Genomic DNA, 20,635 nt, shown 5'->3' on the forward strand with positions numbered 1-20,635 from the left:
ATTACTAATGTTCAATTCCGTAGTCTTGCAATTTTGAACCCAATTCAAAAGACAAGTGACGTGAGTATATAAGAAGAGATAAAACTCATTAAATACTATCCAATTCTATCTCGATATGATTTAAAATATTTAACATAAACTTTTGGTTTCATTGAAGAAATTCTCCAAAGTGGTCACACAAAAAATTATATGATTCAAGGGAATCTGAATCTTAATAATTTAATAACTAAATAGACTTAGTAAATTAAACATATTTTAAAACATAAAATATGATTCATGAAATTCAAAATTTTATTGTCATAATTATATTTTCCTAAAAATATTCAAAGATCCAGACTAAATTATATTTCAGTAAAATATAATACATTCCAGAATACAATTCCTTTTAATATTGACTACATTGGTATTATTCCAAATCATTTAATTTTAGTTATACTTCGCAAAAAATTCGCTTCTTTTCATTTTTTAAGCAACTCAGGAAAATGAAATTTTAAAGAAATTCTACAAAATATATAAAATAAATAAATTTTTCAAAAGAACTTAAACTAGAAGCTCGAAACTAGTAAACATTCAAACAATAATAACCATATTTAACTTAATTATAACGACATACCATATTTTCACAAAAAATTTTTAAGATTAACCGAAAATATTTTGATCAATTAAAAGCATGTAGAATCCTCCCACGATCTAAATAAAAATTCTAAAAAGTCTTTTGAAAATTTTTACTAACTTGTATGATTTTTATACTTAGAGTGATTCACCAATACTATTATAGGAAATCAATTTAAAAAAATACTAATGCTGGCAGGCTGTTTAGCAACAAACAATTGTTCTTAAATATCTTTCACCAAAAGTCACAATGTAATTTTTTTATTTATCAAATAAAAATAATTTAAATATCGTCTGTCTCCATTGAATCTGATTTAACTTCTTTTTCTCTTTCTAATTTTTTTTATTTTATCCGCTTAGAATGCATTTTTAAAATCAGCTGATGTGATGAATGACTAAGATTTCTACGTTCACATTTCAATATTTCTAAGTTACTCTGAAATTCTGATATTCTAAATTGAAATTTCCATGTTCACATGCTTTGCATTTACTGTAGGAAAACTTTAATTTATCACCTTTCATAAAAACTATTTTAAAATAAGTTTTTTTTTTAAAAGAAAAAAATCCCAACAACCTGTTAATTATTGCTGTAATAAACTTAATTTTGATATGGTTCATTTTACCTGGAATATTCTTTTTTATTTATCAAACGATTCTAATGGTTATTTTATATAAAAAAAAAAAATTTAAAATCGTTTTCTAACTTTTAATTTTGCGAGACTAATTTTGCAATAAAAATTACGGGACTTTAAAAAAGTAGTATTATTTTATGATTTTTTTAAAAAAAGAAATGACCTATATTTTTAAAGATGGTAAACGCCGCCGTCACCGTTTCTAGTGTTCCATTTAGGTACCATTTTGTTTTACTGCGCAGAATCTATAAGATTTAGAAACTAGAAATTGCAAAGGTGTGTAGAAAAACATACATATAGTACGATGAAATAAAAAAAATAAAGCATTTAAAAATTAGTTTGAGAAATATTAAATGTTAAAAATGCAGTAAAAATTACCGTGTGAGCCACTCTCTGTTTCGCGCAGGAAGATAACTAAATAATGGAAACTTGATAAGCTAAAAGGATTATTTTTATTCGGGAATTTAGCAATAGTTTTTTTTCTCGAAATTCTAATTTGTTGAAAGTTGTTGCAGTTTTTAGTGCTTTTTTGCGAATTTTTTTCCGTTTTTTTTTTGTTTGTTTGTTTTATATGTTACATTTTGTTGCGCAGAATAAATTTTTTTTGCGCAGGGAGTTCGATGGAATAAGAAAACTAACTTAATTATATTGAGTCTCACAAACATAATCTGTATTTCCAAAGTAAATTATTTTATAAGTAATGATGAATGAGAAGCAATCACAGAGGGGTTGATAATAAGCGTAATAGTGAAAGCGTAATTTTCGGCAGAAAGCAGCATTAATAAAATATTTGTATTACAGCATTAATAAAATAACTATGTTTGTGAAGATGAACATTCCAACAATCAAAAAGTAAACTACAATTATCAAACTCTTTACAGATATTAAATAAGCACAATAAATTTGTTTTTGGATTCGTACCTGTGTCCGGTTTTGTGATAATCAATATATTCGCTATAAATTTTTCAGACTCAGCAAAACTTTTATTTGCGACTTTTTATCCTTTATTATTGTTTAACACCAAATATTGTTATATTTTTTAGCTTTTGCGTGGAAAAGTTTGTGGGTTTTTATAAAAGATAAATTATTAAAATTATGTTCAGTATCGTGTTGATGTTAATAACTCGTTCTTTCACACGACTTGATACATTTTTCTTGCCTCAAATAGTGATCAATCACCCGTTCCATACATTTTTACATAAGTTTTTTTGAAAGTGGTTTCTAAAATTTTATGACACAATGTTTGATATTTTCTTACCTAATTCGAATTTTAAAAATAAAACTTTAAAAAAAAAATTCACAGATCATTTTCTTAAATAGTTATATAAAATTAAACTGAAAAATATTTCCACTTTCTACTAAATGAATTATATAATGCATTTACTGCCGTCTATAAAAATTAAACCAGGGTCAACTTACTTTCTTTGAAAGCGAACGTATGGATCCAAGAATTTATCTCTATAACCTACGTCAGACAAAGTGCTTTTTTTTCAAAGATACAAAAGATGCTTATCGGCATGAGTTATTTGACAAGAAGCACACACATCATACATTCGCTTTCATAATGGTTAACTTCTGGAGTATTAGAGGGCGATCCCTGGTTTTCTCTATACGGAAATATAAATAATTTTAACTACAGGTTCACTATCTGCTTTAAGTAACAGAGAAATCGACTGTTACAACAGCGAAGGGTTAATGGTATATGTAGGAGATAGATGAATCTGTGGTGTAACTCGATTCTATCTTGAGGTACCTTCCTACAATGGTGATCTGCGGAAGTGATAAGAACTTGCCAATATTGATGGATGATCCACATTAAACAGTTGATTTGCTTAAAAATATACTGCTCAAAGAAAGAAAGAAAAAAAAATACGGTGAAGTAAATAAAGTCTCCCGGTCAATAAACAAAAATGAAGAAAAAAAATAAGGAGCAAAATGCTATAAGAAAAAAAAAGAAAGAAAGAAAAGAAAACGAAGCAAAAATATAATGAGCAAAATGAAATAAAATTTTAAAAAAAGAAGAAAAATTTCAGTATGAATCAACTAGTGGTATCCATTCATCGAATTCTATCACAGATAAAATTCTGGAAGGGGAGTAATGTGGCGTAACTACCACTATAAATATTAAAGGTCAATTCCCTAGTACATATATAAGACATACTAACTTGATTCCATCATGAGGTACCTTTTGATAGATGATGGTTGACATAGTCGATAATGGAATCCCCTCAAATCTCCATGTCTAGGACAGGTGCTTATTGTAGCTGTATGTCCCCTTTTCAGAGATGTATTTGGCTCTGATTTAATTTCAATGGGCAACAACGAACAGCCACATAGAGCTCGTCTGGTTGACAGTTTTCTGTTGAAAGTGAAAATGTTCGCCAGAGTAATTAACCAGTTAAGTTGTAACTCTGTAGGCCATATCTGTGTCTAGGTAGGACATTTAATTGCTGAAGTAACTTCGAATCTGCTGCATTTTCAGAACTAAAGTCTTAGAGGATCCTCACCCCCAATCATTGTCAAGTGAAAAAAAGATGCGGTGAGCCTTTCGCGGAAAAATAGATTTCTTCAATCAGATTGTCATATTTTCCCGACGTCGATCATATGAGTACGTTAACTACATACAGCGAGAATGACCCTTTAGTCCAAACGTCCACACTGCATGGCATGGCTTTCAGATTTAAATGAAACCAACCAAACTGTGCATTAAATCGAATCGTATCGAAATTTGGATGAGGAAATAAGCTGTGTAAATGAGTCTTTTTTAGTTTTGTTTGTTTACAATTCTGTAATGATTTAGCTGGCACTTCTGTTAGCTGTCTAAAAATCTAAATTTTAGCTGCAATGGCAATATTTGTAAAGATAAATAGAAATGTTCGTTGTAGACTTTTATTAATGCAACTATGACATCAGAAACCAGGTCGTCAGTTGCTGCATGGAAGCGCTGTAATTTATGTATAGACACTAAATTTCAAACTGCCCAAGAATTCAGACTTCACTTACGTTTAAATCACTGCAAGAAAGAAGGGGGATCATATGTTTGTTGCTACGGTAACAATAACATATGTGGTTCTTTACCACTTGAAGGGGTAAATGATCAAGATTATGAATTTCATGTTGTTAAGCATCACGTCTTAACATTTACTGGTGAGTTTAATGTATGTAGTGTGCATTAAAATACGAATATTACGCTATGGACGAAATAATTTTAATTTCGATAAAGGAGAAATCAATAATAGTTTATGCACATAATTCTTTTTCGCTTAGCTTATTATTTTAAATCCCCACCAACTAGCTGTTTTTAGTATGAAGAGTTAATATTTAACATAGTAGTTAACTCGCTTCGTTTGATATATTATTATTGAAACACTTTTGTAGTAAATCACATTTTCTACAAGTTACTTTTGATTCCATATCAAATAGGTGATTTAATATTGAAAAGTGGGCAGATTTCCGTATCTTGAGCTGTGGTAGAATAATCGTCACGTCTTGGCAACTTCTAGGCTGTGACCGGCGAGAAACTAAAAAAATATCGCAGAAAGGGACCAACTTGAAGAGTATAACTTGTAACCATCCCCGGGTAAACATCTACAGGTTTTGTTTTTAAAAAAAATTTGCAAGTTTAAAGTCTATTTGGCACCTTGGCGATTGTAGTAGACACAACAGACTACGATACGGAGATATCCCCAGAAAAGTAACAAACCTAGTTAACCCACCATAGTGGGTGAAATTAAGTTTGTGGACCAAAGAGTAAAAGATATTACTAGTCCTTACACATTTTTACTGGTCTGTTGACATATCACTTCAGTTTTTTTTTTATGAAGAAAAGTTAATGAAGTAAATTACATTATGTTATAAAAAAATGTGTAATGTTCACAATTACGATAGAGTATGCTATTTTGTGACAATAACACAAACCAAAACAATAAATTAAAAAATAACGAAAAGGAAAAAATAAAAAAATGTGGAGTACCATATTTTAACATCAATTACTGGTCTGGGGAATTAAAAATATTTATTTTATGGTGGTTCAAGTCAAATTTTAGTGCTTTTGAACCACCATTATTTTATTGAGATTTCTAATTATTGAGGAGGGCATACTGCCGCCGTTCTCTGCATCAACCACTCCTGAATCTATTTATATTGTTTTTGTCCATATTTTAAAAAAAAGAAAAACATTTATTGACATTGTGCTAATTTTGTGGATCAGCTTTTTTTTACTTACTACAAACTAAAGCATCACTGCAACAGCCAACTCTTATCAGGGGTCTGTCCAGGCCGAATTTACTACCGTTTAGCGGTACCTTCGCAAATTCAACTTTAGGAAAAACGGTAGTTTCACAAATTCAATTTTAGGAAAAACGGTAGTTTCACAAAATACTTTTTCTTAAAATTTCATTTTTGTATCCCTTAAGAAACGATAAATCCATATTTTTGTGTTGATTTTTTAATATAATTTTTAATTTTTCACAAATTACGTCTAAATTTTCACAAAATAGGTACCTGTCAGAAAAACCTAGACAGACCCCTGCTTAGTCTTGAGGCTTGTAGAGGTTAAGGCTCTGCAGTTTTAGGACCATTTGCCTGATGATGGTAATGAAGAAGATGCATCATTGTGCACTAACTGCCATTACTTAGATAAACTGGTACCCATTGTTCTAAAGTAAAAGGACCTTCAAACTTTCACCATGTCCATCAAAGAGGCTGCTCAGTGCCTTGACTACTATGTCATTACTGATCAGAGATCACAATATACCTGATTTAATTAGATTAGTTGAAGTAACTCTTTTTATTATTTAACCCACTGGGAGTTTAGCAAATGGGTGAAATTGAGAGAATTTTTCTTCTCTATACACTATTTCTGTATCTATTAACATGGGAAAACCAGTTTCGCTATGTGGAGAAGACTGCAGGTTAAAATGTAACTTTTAATGTACAGAACTATCAATGGGTTAATGTTCAAATATTTATTGTTTTAATAATCATTGTATATTAATAAATCAAAAATGAACAAGAATGTAGTTTTTGTGTAAATAGTAATGAAAATTGATTTGATCTTTAATTTAGTTGATGATGATCATTCTCAAGAAGACAAGTTTGTTGAAAATCTTCGTCAAAAGTATGCACATATCTTTACTGCTAATCAGTCAAATCCTCAACCGAATGTTGTAGATGATAAATATCAATGGACCATTTTCAACTCTTCTCAAAATTTGCCTGCTGTCTTAAATGATCCTCGTAAGGCTAAAAGAGAACTAGATCTTTTCACTAAAACATGGGGTGATAATTTCATTGATTCTGCTTGTTTACCTCCTACCTATTTACCAGATATTTCATATCTACATTTTGAAACTTATTTAAAGCATATTAAAAAGGTATGTTTTGCAAAATTTTATTTGTTTACTATTCACTGTTTGAAAGTTTCTGAACTCATTGTGCAATGATTTTTTCAGACACCGTGTCCAGTACACATAGCATGATTTCATTCAAAAAAATCAGTAGCAAAGTGTGCTAGAGTTAGAAAACACTAGTAACAAAACTAGATTACATACTAGCGTTTTGTTAAAGTGCTATGGTAATACATTTTGCAATGTAAATCTAGATCATAAGCGATTTCTAGCATTTTTTGTTACTGCATTCTTCTATAACTAGCATTTGATTTTTTTTAAACTAAAGTTTTTCTAATCGACAGAATCCCACCTTGCCAGTAGATCATCGAAGTCAAGTATCATTTGCTGCTGTCAGTGAATAAGTGTGTAACTGATTTGATCAGCCTGTGAAGGATCAAAGGCATGCATTATCGTCCTTGTTAAACTGTTTTATATTGTAAAGTGCCCAACGTCGCACACAGGTCGTTGGGCTATCAAAGAAGAGTCACCCCCTCTACAGAGGATCAAAATTTTGATGCTACGTCTTAGGATTATCCTCGGGGATGTTTCCCAAACAATTTCCAATAGTTCGTTGTGCCTCATAAATAAAATATTACTACGTAACATAAAATTTTAGATTGCTCTGAATTTTGATTAAATTTTAAATATAATGAGCATTTTTTGTATTATTGTCCTCATTTCTTCCTCTAAAAAATTAAGCATTCTTTTCTGCCCAGTACATTCTGTCTGGCCATCTGAAAAATTAAGTTTGTAAAAAGTAATACCTCTTTTATAAAGAAGCGATTGGAAGGGAATACTTTAAGTTTGGTGTGTCCAGAAGTCAAATTTGGTGGTAAATTCAAGTTTGGTGTCTCACACAAATGCAATCAACTGGTTGAAACAAACCAGTAGTAGCCCTTTACATTTATACAGATAAGATTTTATCTGTAAGAAGTTTGCTATTTGTTGGAATTTATGCTGTGTATTGGACACAGTGTCACTTTATTATTTTAAAGACAAATTATCCATAAATAATATAAGGACCATATACAGAAATTTGTTTTGAAAAAAAAACCCATTAAGTTGCTTAGGAAAACAAATGAATTCTGTGATGGCACGCAATTGTTAAACTAATAGCAGTTGGATATGTAATTCTTTAGCTCACTTTAAACACCAATCTAATATATATATATATATATATATCAGAGTTCTCCCTAGGAATAAAAAAAGCAAGGCACTGTCTCTCAGAAAAGATCATATGTAATAACTTCATATGATTCTCAACAATATTTAAATTACCCTCTTATACTATTCTACGTATATATTTCTCAAAATAATTCTCTCTCATCATTAAAAGAAAAATTTGTAGCTTATAAAAATAGTTAAAGACATGCTAAATCTTTTTTTTTTTCAAAAAAAAAAAAAATTGACTTAACTTGAAAGCATTTACTATGATTTAAACTGAAAATGGCATATTTTTTTTAAAAAAAAATATGCCTTAAAATTTTTTTTTTAAAAAAAAATATTTATATAAAAACTAATTTTAAAATGTAAAGTCATAAAAAATTTTTATTAATATCCCCTCTGAAAAAAAAGATAATTATAAAAATTTAACAAGTTGAGAATAATCCTAACGAAGTAAATATTTGTAATAGTAATAAGAACTAAACATATAAACTCAGATAATTTTGCCAATGTGTAATTATTATTTAAACTGTGAATTAATTTTTTAAAAAATGGAATATGAATAAAAAGACAGTGTTTTTAAAGAATGACAGCTTATTTGTATAAAAAAGGTGCATTTATAGGGATGAAAGGGCAAGCAGGGCTGGCTGTCCTCCTAAAAACGCTTAGGAAGAACACTGTATATATCTATGGATTCATAGTTGTTTTACATTTTAGGGTCTACGGAAGAGTTCTAAGAAGATTATTAAAGACCAACCAAATAAATATCTGCAGTCCTTAATTGAAAAGCCAGGTAATATATTATCCTAACTTATACTATGAATAGTACATTTCTGTTTTTCCTTCTACTTCATGTTTTTTTCCTAATTTTCTTCACCTATTTTTTTCTTCCTTCTAGATGCTGACATTGAAGAAATTCCTAAAGTAAGCTTTATTGCTCTAAATGAGCTTTTTTGCTCTATGTTGTAAGCTTGTTTCTGTCAAATTAAATGATAAATTTTTAAATTGTAAATTGCATTTAAAACTTGTAGGCAATTAAATCACAAAATGCAAAATTGCTTGTTCTATTTAACTTTATTTATCTTAGTATACAGTATCATTAGCATTGCAAAAATTGTCAAAAACTCTTGTAAAACTTAATAAAGACTAAAATTGATTTTTCTTTTAACTACTTTTTTTTAGCAAAGATTCTTGTCCATAAGGAATTTATAATTTGTTTGCTGCATAATTGTAAATTGTATCTAGTTAATATAATTAGTATCTTAATATTATAGTTTTGTCCTTTCAGATATTTTTGCAGTCTGATTTTAACTTGGAGAATCCAAATACATTTAATGCTGTTATACCATGGTCTCAATTGTATAATCACGAATCCTGTAGCAGCTCAAATCAAAAGAACTCTGTAAAGTTACTACAAGAAAAAGTAAATGCAAGACTATTTGCCTTTCTAATTTGCATTTTTTAAACTGTAGAAAGTTTTTGAGTAAGAAATTTTAGTGACCTTGTTAAATATTACTTTAAAAAGCTTTCTTGTGAAATTAAACTAATTAATTTCATTTTAAGATTAAAATTTTTGCACCTGGAAATAGGATAAAGTGTTTTTACTTTTATGTGTATGTTTCTGCAAGCGTAAAATTATTAGTTATAAGTGGATTGTACATTCTCCTTGATGAACTGATTTTTTGTGTTGTGCAAGTGAACTAAAAACAAAAACTTTATACCTTAGTTGTATTGACCTTGCCAAGATACATATATCTGTGTGTGTGTAATTTTGCTTACCGATACTGGATGTATATACCTCTGATAAGTAAAAATATTCATTTCTAGTATCACATAAAATAACTTATTTTTAAAGTGCTCTATCCTCTTAAGTTATAGATGTATAATTATTATTTAAAAATGTATTTTGTTAAGAATTAACTTTTTAATGGTGTGCTAAAACTTTATCTTATTCTATAATTAATTGCATGTTATTTAATTTATGATGCAGTAGGTGCAACAAAAATAACTCTTGGAACAAAAATCAGGGTTTGACTTATTTTTAAACAAAGTTATCCATGTTACAAGAAAAGGGAAAGTCAAAAAACATTTACACTGTGTTTGACAAAAAGGAGGCTGTAACCTATGATTTTCTTAACGTTGGAGATATTTTTCGTCAGCTCTGTGGTCATTGTGAGCCAGGAGCAGCATAGGCATTGATCTCTTAGTTTCAATCCTGAGTTGCCTCATTGAAAAGCGATCATTCTATCCTTTGGGCTCTTCTGGCTCTGTAAATCTATGTGATAATGATATGGTATTAGTGGATATTAAACATCATAACAAAATATTCTAAAATTTATTCAAATTGATTTCACTTAGGAGTGACTACAACTGCTTAAGAAATAGATCGGAAGTATCTAGATTTTAATTGATTTATTTTAATATTTTTCCTTAAACTACTTTTTTTTAAAGTTATAAGTTATAAATCTCTGTCTTATGCTAAATAGTTAAAAAAAAAATTTCTTCTTCTTGTAGATGAGCCATTATTTAGATATAGCGGAAGTTCATATTGCCCAGCAGATTTCACTGAGATCAGAAGCTTTCTTCCATGCAATGACATCTCATGATGCCTTAATGGATCAATTAACTGAAGTTATTAAGTGTGTTTGTGAGCTAAGGTCAGTTATCATTAAATTTTGTTTGGATATCAAGCAAAATATTTTGTATCAGTATTGTGTAATAAATTTCATAGCATTTTGTTCCAGTATCATGCAAATCAATTTTGACTTATTATTGTGCTAATGATTTCATGTCATTACTTTTTTAATCATTTTCTTTTCATTGCTTATCAAGCTCTGATTATTTTCTCACAGATAACACTAGGGAACAAATTATATGTTGCTTTTATACAAGTACTTGATCTTGCCTAATTCAAGTGTGGGGATTTCAAATCTCAAATTTGTTTTGCTAAGGCTATTTTTAAATGACATTTTTATATGTAATGTTGTATATAAGAGAGGATTGTGTAAATGTTGCACTAAAGGAGTTTGGGCACATAATCAGAATTAAAATTGTACAAGAACCCCATGCCTGGAAATCTCTATGTAAACGTCTAGGGGCACTTCCCTATTATGACCTGTTCGATAAGTACACAAGGAAATAGTTCATAATAGGAAAACACCCCTAGTGACATTCAACATTTTTGAGCATGGGTTTTCTATGCAATTTATATCCTAGTGATGTGCCTTAACTCCATAGAAATTTGTTGCAACGTTTGTGTGACCCCTTGTTATATACTGACACCATGTTTAAACTTGCATATTTTGACAGAAATATACTAAAAATGACATTTTAAAAATAACTTAGAGAGGGAAACCAACTACAGATTTGAAATCAGCAGCATGAAAATATCTAAGATCCCTTAAAAATGTCAACAGAAAAAAGTTCCCCATTGTAATCAATAATATACTCTACTGTGTTGTATTTTTGCACTTATATGTTTTACTGCCACTAAAGGTGATTTTCATGAAAATATTTAAAATATAATATAGCTCATCAAAAATAAAATGCCTTATCATTACAGCATAGCTTTCGAAAGATTTATTATGAGAAGAATTAAACAGTCATCTGTTTTATTGTATGGGTGTTTGACAATTGTAAATTTTCTGTTACTACTTCTGGTGCTTGATGCTGAGCTGAATTTTTTTTATCTATATACATTTTCACCAGCTTTTACATTTTCTGGTACTTTTACATTTTTTAAATGTTTTTCTCGAATCCAATTTACAGAGTAAAATAGTGCCCTAAATTATTACAAATGTCAGCTTTAGTTAAACTGTGTAAGAATTTTCTAAAGTTATGTTATTTCTGCTATTGTAAATTCGATATCACATGTTTTTAATGTTAGACTGAGTCTTCTGCTTTATTTACTTTTAAATCTAAGTTTCATATTTTTTACTAAGTGTAAGTTGTTTGATTATGAGCGAGAAAATATCCGTAAAATAAAATTTGATCTATGGGTAAGTAAGAGGAAAAAGGTTAGGAAACATGTCAAACAGATTTCTCTCATAATAGCTAAAAATTTAATTAATATGTAGAAAAAGTTTATTTCTCCCATTAACTACATATTTTATAACTATAGAATGTTCAAATTCTGTAATTTGTTTCAGGGAAAGAATTCATGTTATCGAGGATGTCTTGGTAACTGGGCCGATGAAAATCATGAAATTAAAAAGGAGACAGAAAAATCTTCATGCCGTTTATAAAAAAGTGAGTTGTAGAAAAATATATAAATTAAGAACTGGAGGAAAGGATATTTCAAGTGACATTTTACTTCTAAAAAATAAGATTTAGCAATAAAAAAGAAAGAACATATTTTAATGTTATTTTACTATGCAGCATTCATTTATTTTTTGTTAAGTTTTTAAGTTTCTCAAGTCTGAGTGGATGAAGGTATGAGTGGTAATCTTTGAGTGTTTTCAGATTGGACGAAGGTTCCAAGTGCATTTGGTAACAAACAATTAATGAGTAACTTAAGACTCTCTTTTGGCAACAAAGTAAAATGCCATGAATGTGAACGATCAACATCAATTACACTTAGTTTTTGAACTTATTAAGTTTAATAAATTTTTTAAGCATTTTTTTCATTAAAGCTCCTTAATTGTAATTACAAGCGTTAAAAAATGTGAAAATTTTTATTATTTATTTAGTATTTATTTTTCTATATGTTTCTTCAGTATTTGGTAATATAAATTCCCTGATATAGTTAAAATGATTGTAATTAATTATATTGATATTGTACGAATATTCAATAGGCGGACAGTGTGAATTTTAAGAATTTTTAGTGCATCATTTTATAATCTATTTAAAAAAAATATGTTTAGCTTAGTAGTTTATACTAAGCTTAACTTATAATGAATTAGAAATCTTATCATGTGTTTGTTTTATTACATTCATTTTTTAAAATGTGTTGAAACATTTTTTTTATACATTTTTAAAATTGCAGCTAAATCTTATATCAACTGTTCATCAAACTCAGCCTACGATTCAAATACTTTTAAAAACATCTGATTTTGTTGGTGCATTAGATATGATTTATACAACACAAGATGTTTTGGCTCAAGAATTAAGTGGTGTTCACAGTTTCAGGTGACTTTTTATTGGAATTTATTGTTTATTTTAAAAAGTTGGTTTTATTTTATGGTATTTAAAATGAACTTTGATTTAACCATTTATTATAAATGTTTAATGATGGACATTTTATAAAAAGATTCAAACTTGACAAAAACTAAGATTTGAAGCAAGTGGAGAAATTTAGGAAAATAAATTGACATTTAGTCAGTACTTGACCAAAACCATAAATATACAAAAGTTATTATTATTATTTTTTAAATTTAAAGATGTATATAAAGATTTACGGTTCTCATACTATATACAAATTAAAAACATTTCTCAAGACTACTTTGTGTCATTCATATTTGTATATTTGTCATAGTGTGGTAAACCGAAAAACAAATTAAGAAATTCATCTCAGTTAAGACTGCCAAATTTGCAAAACCCTGGTTTTGACATGGTGATAACGATGTAATTTTTTCAACCTGAAGTATTTTGAAGTTTAAATTTTTTAAACTTACTCTTTAATTTTAAAGAAAACTTGATATTATTAATTGATATATTTTTTTTAAATAAAAATTCCTTCTTTCTTAAAATATTTCATTGTTTATTATAAAAAAAAAAAAAAATATACAAAAATCCACTACTTAGTTTATTTTTTACGAAATTATTATTTTGAAGATTAACAGAATATAAGTTATTATTTCTTTTCTCAGAAGATAAATAAAAAGTAATTGTTCCTTTGTAGTAATTTTAGAGGATTTTTTTAATTAACTTTGTCCAATTTTCAAATTTAATGTTATAAAAAACATTAATAAGCATTTTGTATGTGAATAATCAAGTTCATAAAACTTTGGCTAAATGAAAATTTATGTTAAGTGCTTTTAAATTACCACATAGCTATTACATGCCTAATTTACTTTTTAGGCATCTTGGTTCACAGCTAGCTGAAATGGAAAAAGTTATCGGTAAAATGATGGCAACAGATTTTATTAGATATTTAACTGCAGATTTAAATCGACCTCACACTGAATGTCTTGTCATGGAAGAGGTATTACAATTTTTATATGCTACATCATTTAAAGAAAACTAATATATTAATATTCATATTTTTTTTAAAGAACTTTATCGAACTTATTTTTCAATAAAAATTTATATTAACTCTAGTTTATTGCTTGTCATTGGTTTATCTTGCTTAGTAAATAAGTAAAATGAAATTTTACTTATTTACTAAGCAAGATAAACCAATTCCGCAGATATTCTTGAGTTTACTGTTTAAGATATATATCTTTAAGCTTATCCAAGTAAACTTTAACTCACAGATATTAGTCCGAAAAAGATTAAAATTTTTTGTACTATTTGTTTTAAAATGTGTAAAATATGAAATTGTCTTTGAATAACATCTAACAATTTTTTTAAACTTTTTTGTAGGAAAAATTGATTCTTATAGTCTTTGGTATGTTACGGCAGAACCATTTTCAGTTTGTACAAACATTTAAGGAAGAATGTTTTACTACAGTAAAAGCTACTATCAAACAGGTACATAATAATTTTATAAAATTTATCTTTGTAGGAAAGGGATTATTTAAAATGTTATGTGAATTGAAAAATATGAATTGATTGCTAAGGTAAAGGTAATTGAAAAAAAAAAGTCAAAGAAAATTGAAAGTTAGAAAAAAAAAGTTTTTTTAAAATATTTTTTAAAGTTTCAACTAATAACACTTGATTAGGTATTTTGAGTCATTTGTAAAACTTTGAAAAAATATTTATATTTTACCATGTTTGATTCAAAATTTTTACAAATATTTTATGTTTAAATGTCTTGTTGATTTTAATGTAATTTTACCTGTACATAATCACATTTTTAAATTTTTTTTTTCAGACTGTGATAGAAGTGATATCTCAAAGTGATGATTTCGACATTGAAAGCAACACTGGCAAGTAATGAAACATGCTGTTTATAAATTTATAATAATTTTTTCAGTCATTATTTACAGTATGTGTTCTTCATATAGGCATTATTTTTAATAACAAATAAAAAAATTTATTTATATTTTTAGACTTTTCAAATCAGTTATAATTTTAGTTGAATATTATAAGTTTTAATATCTCTGCATTCACATTTTTGCCTTGAAGTTTAAGAGCTGTATTTACTTTAATTGGCTATAATTTTTTTTCTTCATATTTTTTGGTTGTAATGGTTGGGGAAGAACATCCTTCTTAATAACTTTATTAAAATTTTTGAAAATACTATTTATTAATATTTTATTATGAATTTATCTAGGCAATAATTAAAATTGTCTTAATTCACCCTCAATATTTTTATAAAAAGTAATAATACAAAGTTTAATATAAATATACATTATTTTAAAAGGAGCTTAGCTCATAAAATCAAAATGATTTCCTTTATTTAACAATAATGAAAATTTACTAAATAATCTTTTATCTTATAAAGTCTTAGAACGTTCATAATGATCTGATTACTTACTCTAGATCTTACTTTTTTCAAAAATTCTAATGATTACTAGTCTGTTGTTAAAAAGATTTACCCTGAAAATAATTCAATTTAATTCCTCCCTAACATTTTTATGATAACTATTCACATGAATGTTAGTGTCAATATAAACATGTGTAAAAATGTGACTATTTTTAAAAATTCTTATAGAATCAAAAATGATTTTCTTTATTCAAAAAACAATTAATTTAAAACCATTATTTAATAGTATTTATTTTAAAATTTCATTATAGTCTATATGTGTTACATCGTTATTCACAGTTTATTAAAGCTTAAAAAGTATTTTAAAAAAAAGATAAGAAATAGATTGTTCTTTTTTTTAATGACTCTGTGTGATAGTTGCATTTTATACCATTTAATTCATATTCGAATTACAGTTTACAAGAATTCAGAAAAAAATGTAACTTTAAATAATTATGATAATTAGGCCATTAACTTTTTAAAAAAAATTTTAATCAAATATAATAGAATCTAAATCTTAGTAATTTTTTTCTTAATCTGAGACAGTACTCGCCATACATGTTTCAAAAGTAGAAATGTAGGAGTTTTTATCAGATACAAAATTAAGGTTATGAATGTTTGATTATTGTGCTAAAATGCATTATAATATCATGGCAAAAAGGAATAAATCATTAACATTATCTTTTGAAACACCATACCACCAAAGAAATGGTGACTTAACAATGAAAAACTGTTGTTTAAAAACACAATTTATGTGAATCCATATTACAAGATAATGTAATAAAATATTGAGAGAGCAAAAGTACTCAATATCTTTTATTGCTATTTTTATTTTGCTTTTTTCAATAGCTTTTGAAAGACTTGATAAAATAAAGCGCAGATTGATTGTATTCTATTTATGTTAGAAAAATCTACTTAATCAGAGTTTTTAGTATTCTTCATTTAGTAATGATCTTTATACATTTTTACTCGATAAGTTTTTTAAAAATTAAAATGCTCTTTTAGAATTGTTCAAACAAATATATATTTTACCTTTATTTATTAAATGTATAATTTTTCATGTTTTTGCAAAAAAATTTTTTTATAAGAATTCATTTTTAATTTACTTTCACATTGTTGTGTGTTCACTAGCAGCTCTTGTCAGCCTTTTGGTTCGTTCTTTAAAACTCACAATAGTGCACTGAGAAATCCACTTAAAATATCATGAGGAGGGCTACCCACACGGCGAACAGTTTGATGTTTTTCTTGAGAAAGTAACCCTCGTACTAAGCAAAATTCAGGCCCCCGATATCTTCACACTACCCGTCCCAATGCCATACACTAGAAGGTATTGTGGCCCATTTTATATTTTGTTATCTGCTACAATATTTAATTTAACAGATATTTGTTCAACATTAGATGTTCCCACCCCTTCTGCTACTTTAGCCGAGTATGAGGGATCTGTTGCATGGCGTGTGTGGTCTTATTTTGGGAAACATAGATTATTTATGATGGCATTTGAAAAATAGAGACGGGAGGGCCTGCAACCATTTATACGCATTAATTGGGTAAGAATGGCCCAAGAGTTAATAGATTCCATATATGCTCAGGATATGAACGATTATTTTTATAAAGAACCTGATAATTGCTCTATTTGTTTAGAGCAAATGTTCAGTCCTGAGCGACTAAATTGTGGATGCAATGGATGCAGGTGGGTGATAACTGCCCATACTGCAGATCAGATTTACATTAATTTTAATTTCTTCTCTTCATTTTTCATCCATATTGTTTATCAAAATTTAGACGGCTCATGCTGGAGCCTTTTCATCAAAAGCATGAGTCTTTTGTTTCTTTTTGTTAACTTTGATCCACTTATGTTTATATTTTATTGAATGTGTTACATTTTAATGAATGTATAAAATAGGCCTCCCAAATGGTCCACAATTTTCCCAAAAGTCCGCAAAAAAAAATTACCGCCGCAAAAGTCCGCCGTCATCGAATAGAACCGCATTTTACTCATTTCTTTCAGCAAAAAAAAAAGCAACTTAATCAGAAATAATTTATTTTTTACTGGTGTAGTAGTTCTATGATCACGTGTTCTGCCTTTCATAAAATTGCGCACCTATGACGTCATATAAAAGATCGATCATTTTCAAATCAATGGGAGCAGTAAGCTGTGCACATTTGAGCTGAGTAATGAGCTTAAAGTAAAGGATACACCAACAGATAGCGTTTTCCCCAAAACTAGCACATGCTTAAACTCAACAATTTTGACTTTGTTTTCTACCAAATGCTTTGTTTTTTTGGAAATAATTTGTTTTAAGAATATAACCATTTTCTAGTTAAAATTGTTTAGAATATTCATAATGTAAATATTTCAAGTCAAGGGGAAATGTAAATTTTTAAAACAATGGCTTGGTATGAAGGATTCTAATGGACACATTGTGTCTGATTGGGGCATCCAGCCTGAAAATAATTTGATTTGTGTGGTGTGTAACATGATGCCTGTAAATATTGATAAAGGTTTTTATGCTATAAAAAGGCGTTCTGAATCAGAAAAACATAAGTCAAATTTTGCAACGAAAAAAACCTCCAACCAGCTTTCATTATCTGGTCATTCTTCATCATTAAGTATGCTGAGCATTAAGGATCAAGCTTATAAAGCTGAAATAATTTGGTGCCTAAAAATGATCTCTTCTAGTTTTCCACTTTCTACCTGCAAAGACATAGATGAAGTGTTTAATTGTATGTTTCCTTCCTCAACTATGGAACACTTTTCACTTAATCCAACTAAAGCAACATACCTTATCACTGATGCGTTAGCTCTCTAGTTCAGAAATGTATTTTTGAATGAGATTAAAAATTCCTTTTATACTTTACAATTTGACGAAATTACAAACAATGCTAATTTATATACTAGAGTTCGTTTTTGGTCTGAAAAAAATAAACAAGTTTCTCTCATCACTTGGAGACATTTTTCTTAGGCCATGCAAAAGCAGAAAATGTGATGAAACATCTAAAATCTGCCATAGATAATGCAGGTTTGAATTTTTCAAACTTGTTAATGCTTTCCAGTGATGGACCTAATATTAACAAAGCCATATTTAATCTAATGAATGAAGAAATAAAATCAACTAGAGGAGTTGGGTTGCTAAATATGGGATTTTGCAACATACACATGCTACATAATGCATTTATAAAAGGTTTAAATGTTTTTGGGTGTAACACTTCTGATTTAGCTATTGCATTATTTCACTATTTTGATGGATGGCCTGCCAGAAGAGAAGATTTTCGAACTGTTTTGGTTGAAAAAAAGCTTTAAGACCTTTGCTTTATCAAACATTCAACTTCAAGATGGCTTACATTGGAACCAACCGTTATTGGAATATTGGAACTTTGGGATGGAATTGTCCACTATTTTTTAAAATTTATACCTCTCAGAGAAAGAAAGTTAGATTCTGCAAGCTATAAAAAAAATTGCTTTTCTTTTAAAACTGCCACTTATTAAAGCAGAGTTAAATTTTGTCTGTGCTAGTTCTACAATTCTGACCAAATATACTAGATTTTTCCAAAACGAAGGACCTTTAGTGCAAGAACTTTATGATTGCATAAAAGAACTGGTGCTTAAAATTGGTGGCAGAGTTTGCAAACCAGAAACTTTGACATATCTTAAAAAAAGCACATGTGTATTAGGTGATATATTTGATCAAGACAGTTTGTTGCCTTCAAAGGATATTGTGTTAGAAAAAAACGTTCTTGACTGTCTTATTCAGTGCAGTGAAATTTCATGCTGAATGTTCAAAAACATTTTGTTACAGTTGGGTGTTATATTTTGAAAAAAGGGCCACTTATGAATGAATTATTATCTATATTGTCATGTATTAAACCTGGTAATATTAAAAAAGCAAACAGTTTGAAAAAGATTCAAGAAATTGCATCCTTGCTACCATTTCCTTCAAAGATGGGAGATGTAATAGATGAATGGAAACTTCTACAGTTAGTAGTTATTGAAGAAAAACCAATTGGAAAGTTTTGGAGTGACATATTTGAAATTCAAGGCTTAAATGGTAGTGTTAAATATATGAATCTTAAAAATATTATTACAGCAGTATTGACACTTGCTCATGGAAGTGCAGATGTTGAAAGAGCTTTTTCCAAATCTGGCAGAATATTATCAGAAGAGAGAGCATCTATGTCTTCTAGAATGCTGAATGCACATTTGACTGTAGCTTATGCTTTAAAAGCATATAATAATAAGGCTGAAATGGTTCCAATATCAGAAAAGTTGTTATGTTCAGCACGTGTTGCTTACAAAAGCTATAATCTTTATCTAGAATTAGAGAAAGTAAAGGAAAAAGATAGAATCGAAAAAGAAAAAAAGCTAGAAGAGCTTAAAGAAGCCGAAGAAAAAAAGAGCATGCTTAAAAAGTCTAAAATGGATATTTCCATTTTATAAGACAAATTAAAAACTGCAGAGAAAGAAGTCAAGGATTCCACAACAACTATTGATACATTACTTGAAGAAGCCAACAAAAAATTAAAAAAATCCTTAATGTCCAACAATATTGCTGAAGCAAAAGTAGCGCAGGCAATGATAGATGGAGTTCTAGTCACAAAACCTTTGCTACATTTGTACACAAGTTGGATGGACCCTCATTACAAATTGTGATGGACGATTATGAAGGATCCATAGCCTGGCGAGTTTGGCAATTTCAGGGAAAGTGCTTTCTCTGGAAAATGGCCTTTGAAAAATTTAAAAGAGACGGGATTCAAACTTTTATCCACATCAACTGGAAAAGAATGGCGCAAGAAATTATACAACAAATATATGCACTGGACATGCCAGAATACTTTTTTAAGGATTGTTCCATTTGTTTCAACCCCATGTTCAGCCCTGTGATATTGAAATGTGGGCACCATTTTCACGAAAAATGCATCAACAGATGGTGTGTGGAGAGTAAATCTTGCCCTTTCTGCAGGCATTGTTGGTGGATGGTGAGATTGATACTACTTGATTTATCTGTAGAAGATTATGTACACACCTGCACATTTTCAGAGAAAACTTAATGTCCCCACAAATTTAACATTCTGATAAAAGTGATGAGAACTATGCAATATATATAGGTCATGGCAGTCATGTTCTGCTATTCTAAAATCATAATGCTGTATTTACTACCACGAAATATTTTAAGAGAGAATTTTCTTGTTCTAGCTTTACTCGTAACTGCCACAGTTTCATATTATTTTATATGAGTTAAATGATTTTGTTCTTGAAATATGTAAAAAATGCG

General features: G+C 28.6%; 1 protein-coding gene across 1 annotated transcript in view; it reads left to right on the forward strand.

The window, feature by feature from the left end:
* The first annotated feature begins 3,990 nt into the window (after positions 1–3,990).
* Positions 3,991–20,635, forward strand: part of scat (VPS54 subunit of GARP complex scat) — a 33,585-nt gene continuing 16,940 nt past the window's right edge. The window contains exons 1-11 of the mRNA XM_087159644.1: positions 3,991–4,391; positions 6,312–6,619; positions 8,516–8,591; positions 8,697–8,722; positions 9,087–9,221; positions 10,313–10,455; positions 11,947–12,046; positions 12,783–12,925; positions 13,817–13,940; positions 14,321–14,428; positions 14,772–14,830. Coding sequence (XP_087015770.1) covers positions 4,148–4,391; positions 6,312–6,619; positions 8,516–8,591; positions 8,697–8,722; positions 9,087–9,221; positions 10,313–10,455; positions 11,947–12,046; positions 12,783–12,925; positions 13,817–13,940; positions 14,321–14,428; positions 14,772–14,830 — 1,466 coding nt within the window. The 5' untranslated portion in view covers positions 3,991–4,147. The remainder of the gene's footprint in view (positions 4,392–6,311; positions 6,620–8,515; positions 8,592–8,696; positions 8,723–9,086; positions 9,222–10,312; positions 10,456–11,946; positions 12,047–12,782; positions 12,926–13,816; positions 13,941–14,320; positions 14,429–14,771; positions 14,831–20,635) is intronic.

Source organism: Parasteatoda tepidariorum, chromosome 3, assembly GCF_982258835.1.
Source record: "Parasteatoda tepidariorum strain Cologne lab strain chromosome 3, Ptep-v5.0, whole genome shotgun sequence".
NCBI lineage: Eukaryota > Metazoa > Arthropoda > Arachnida > Araneae > Theridiidae > Parasteatoda > Parasteatoda tepidariorum.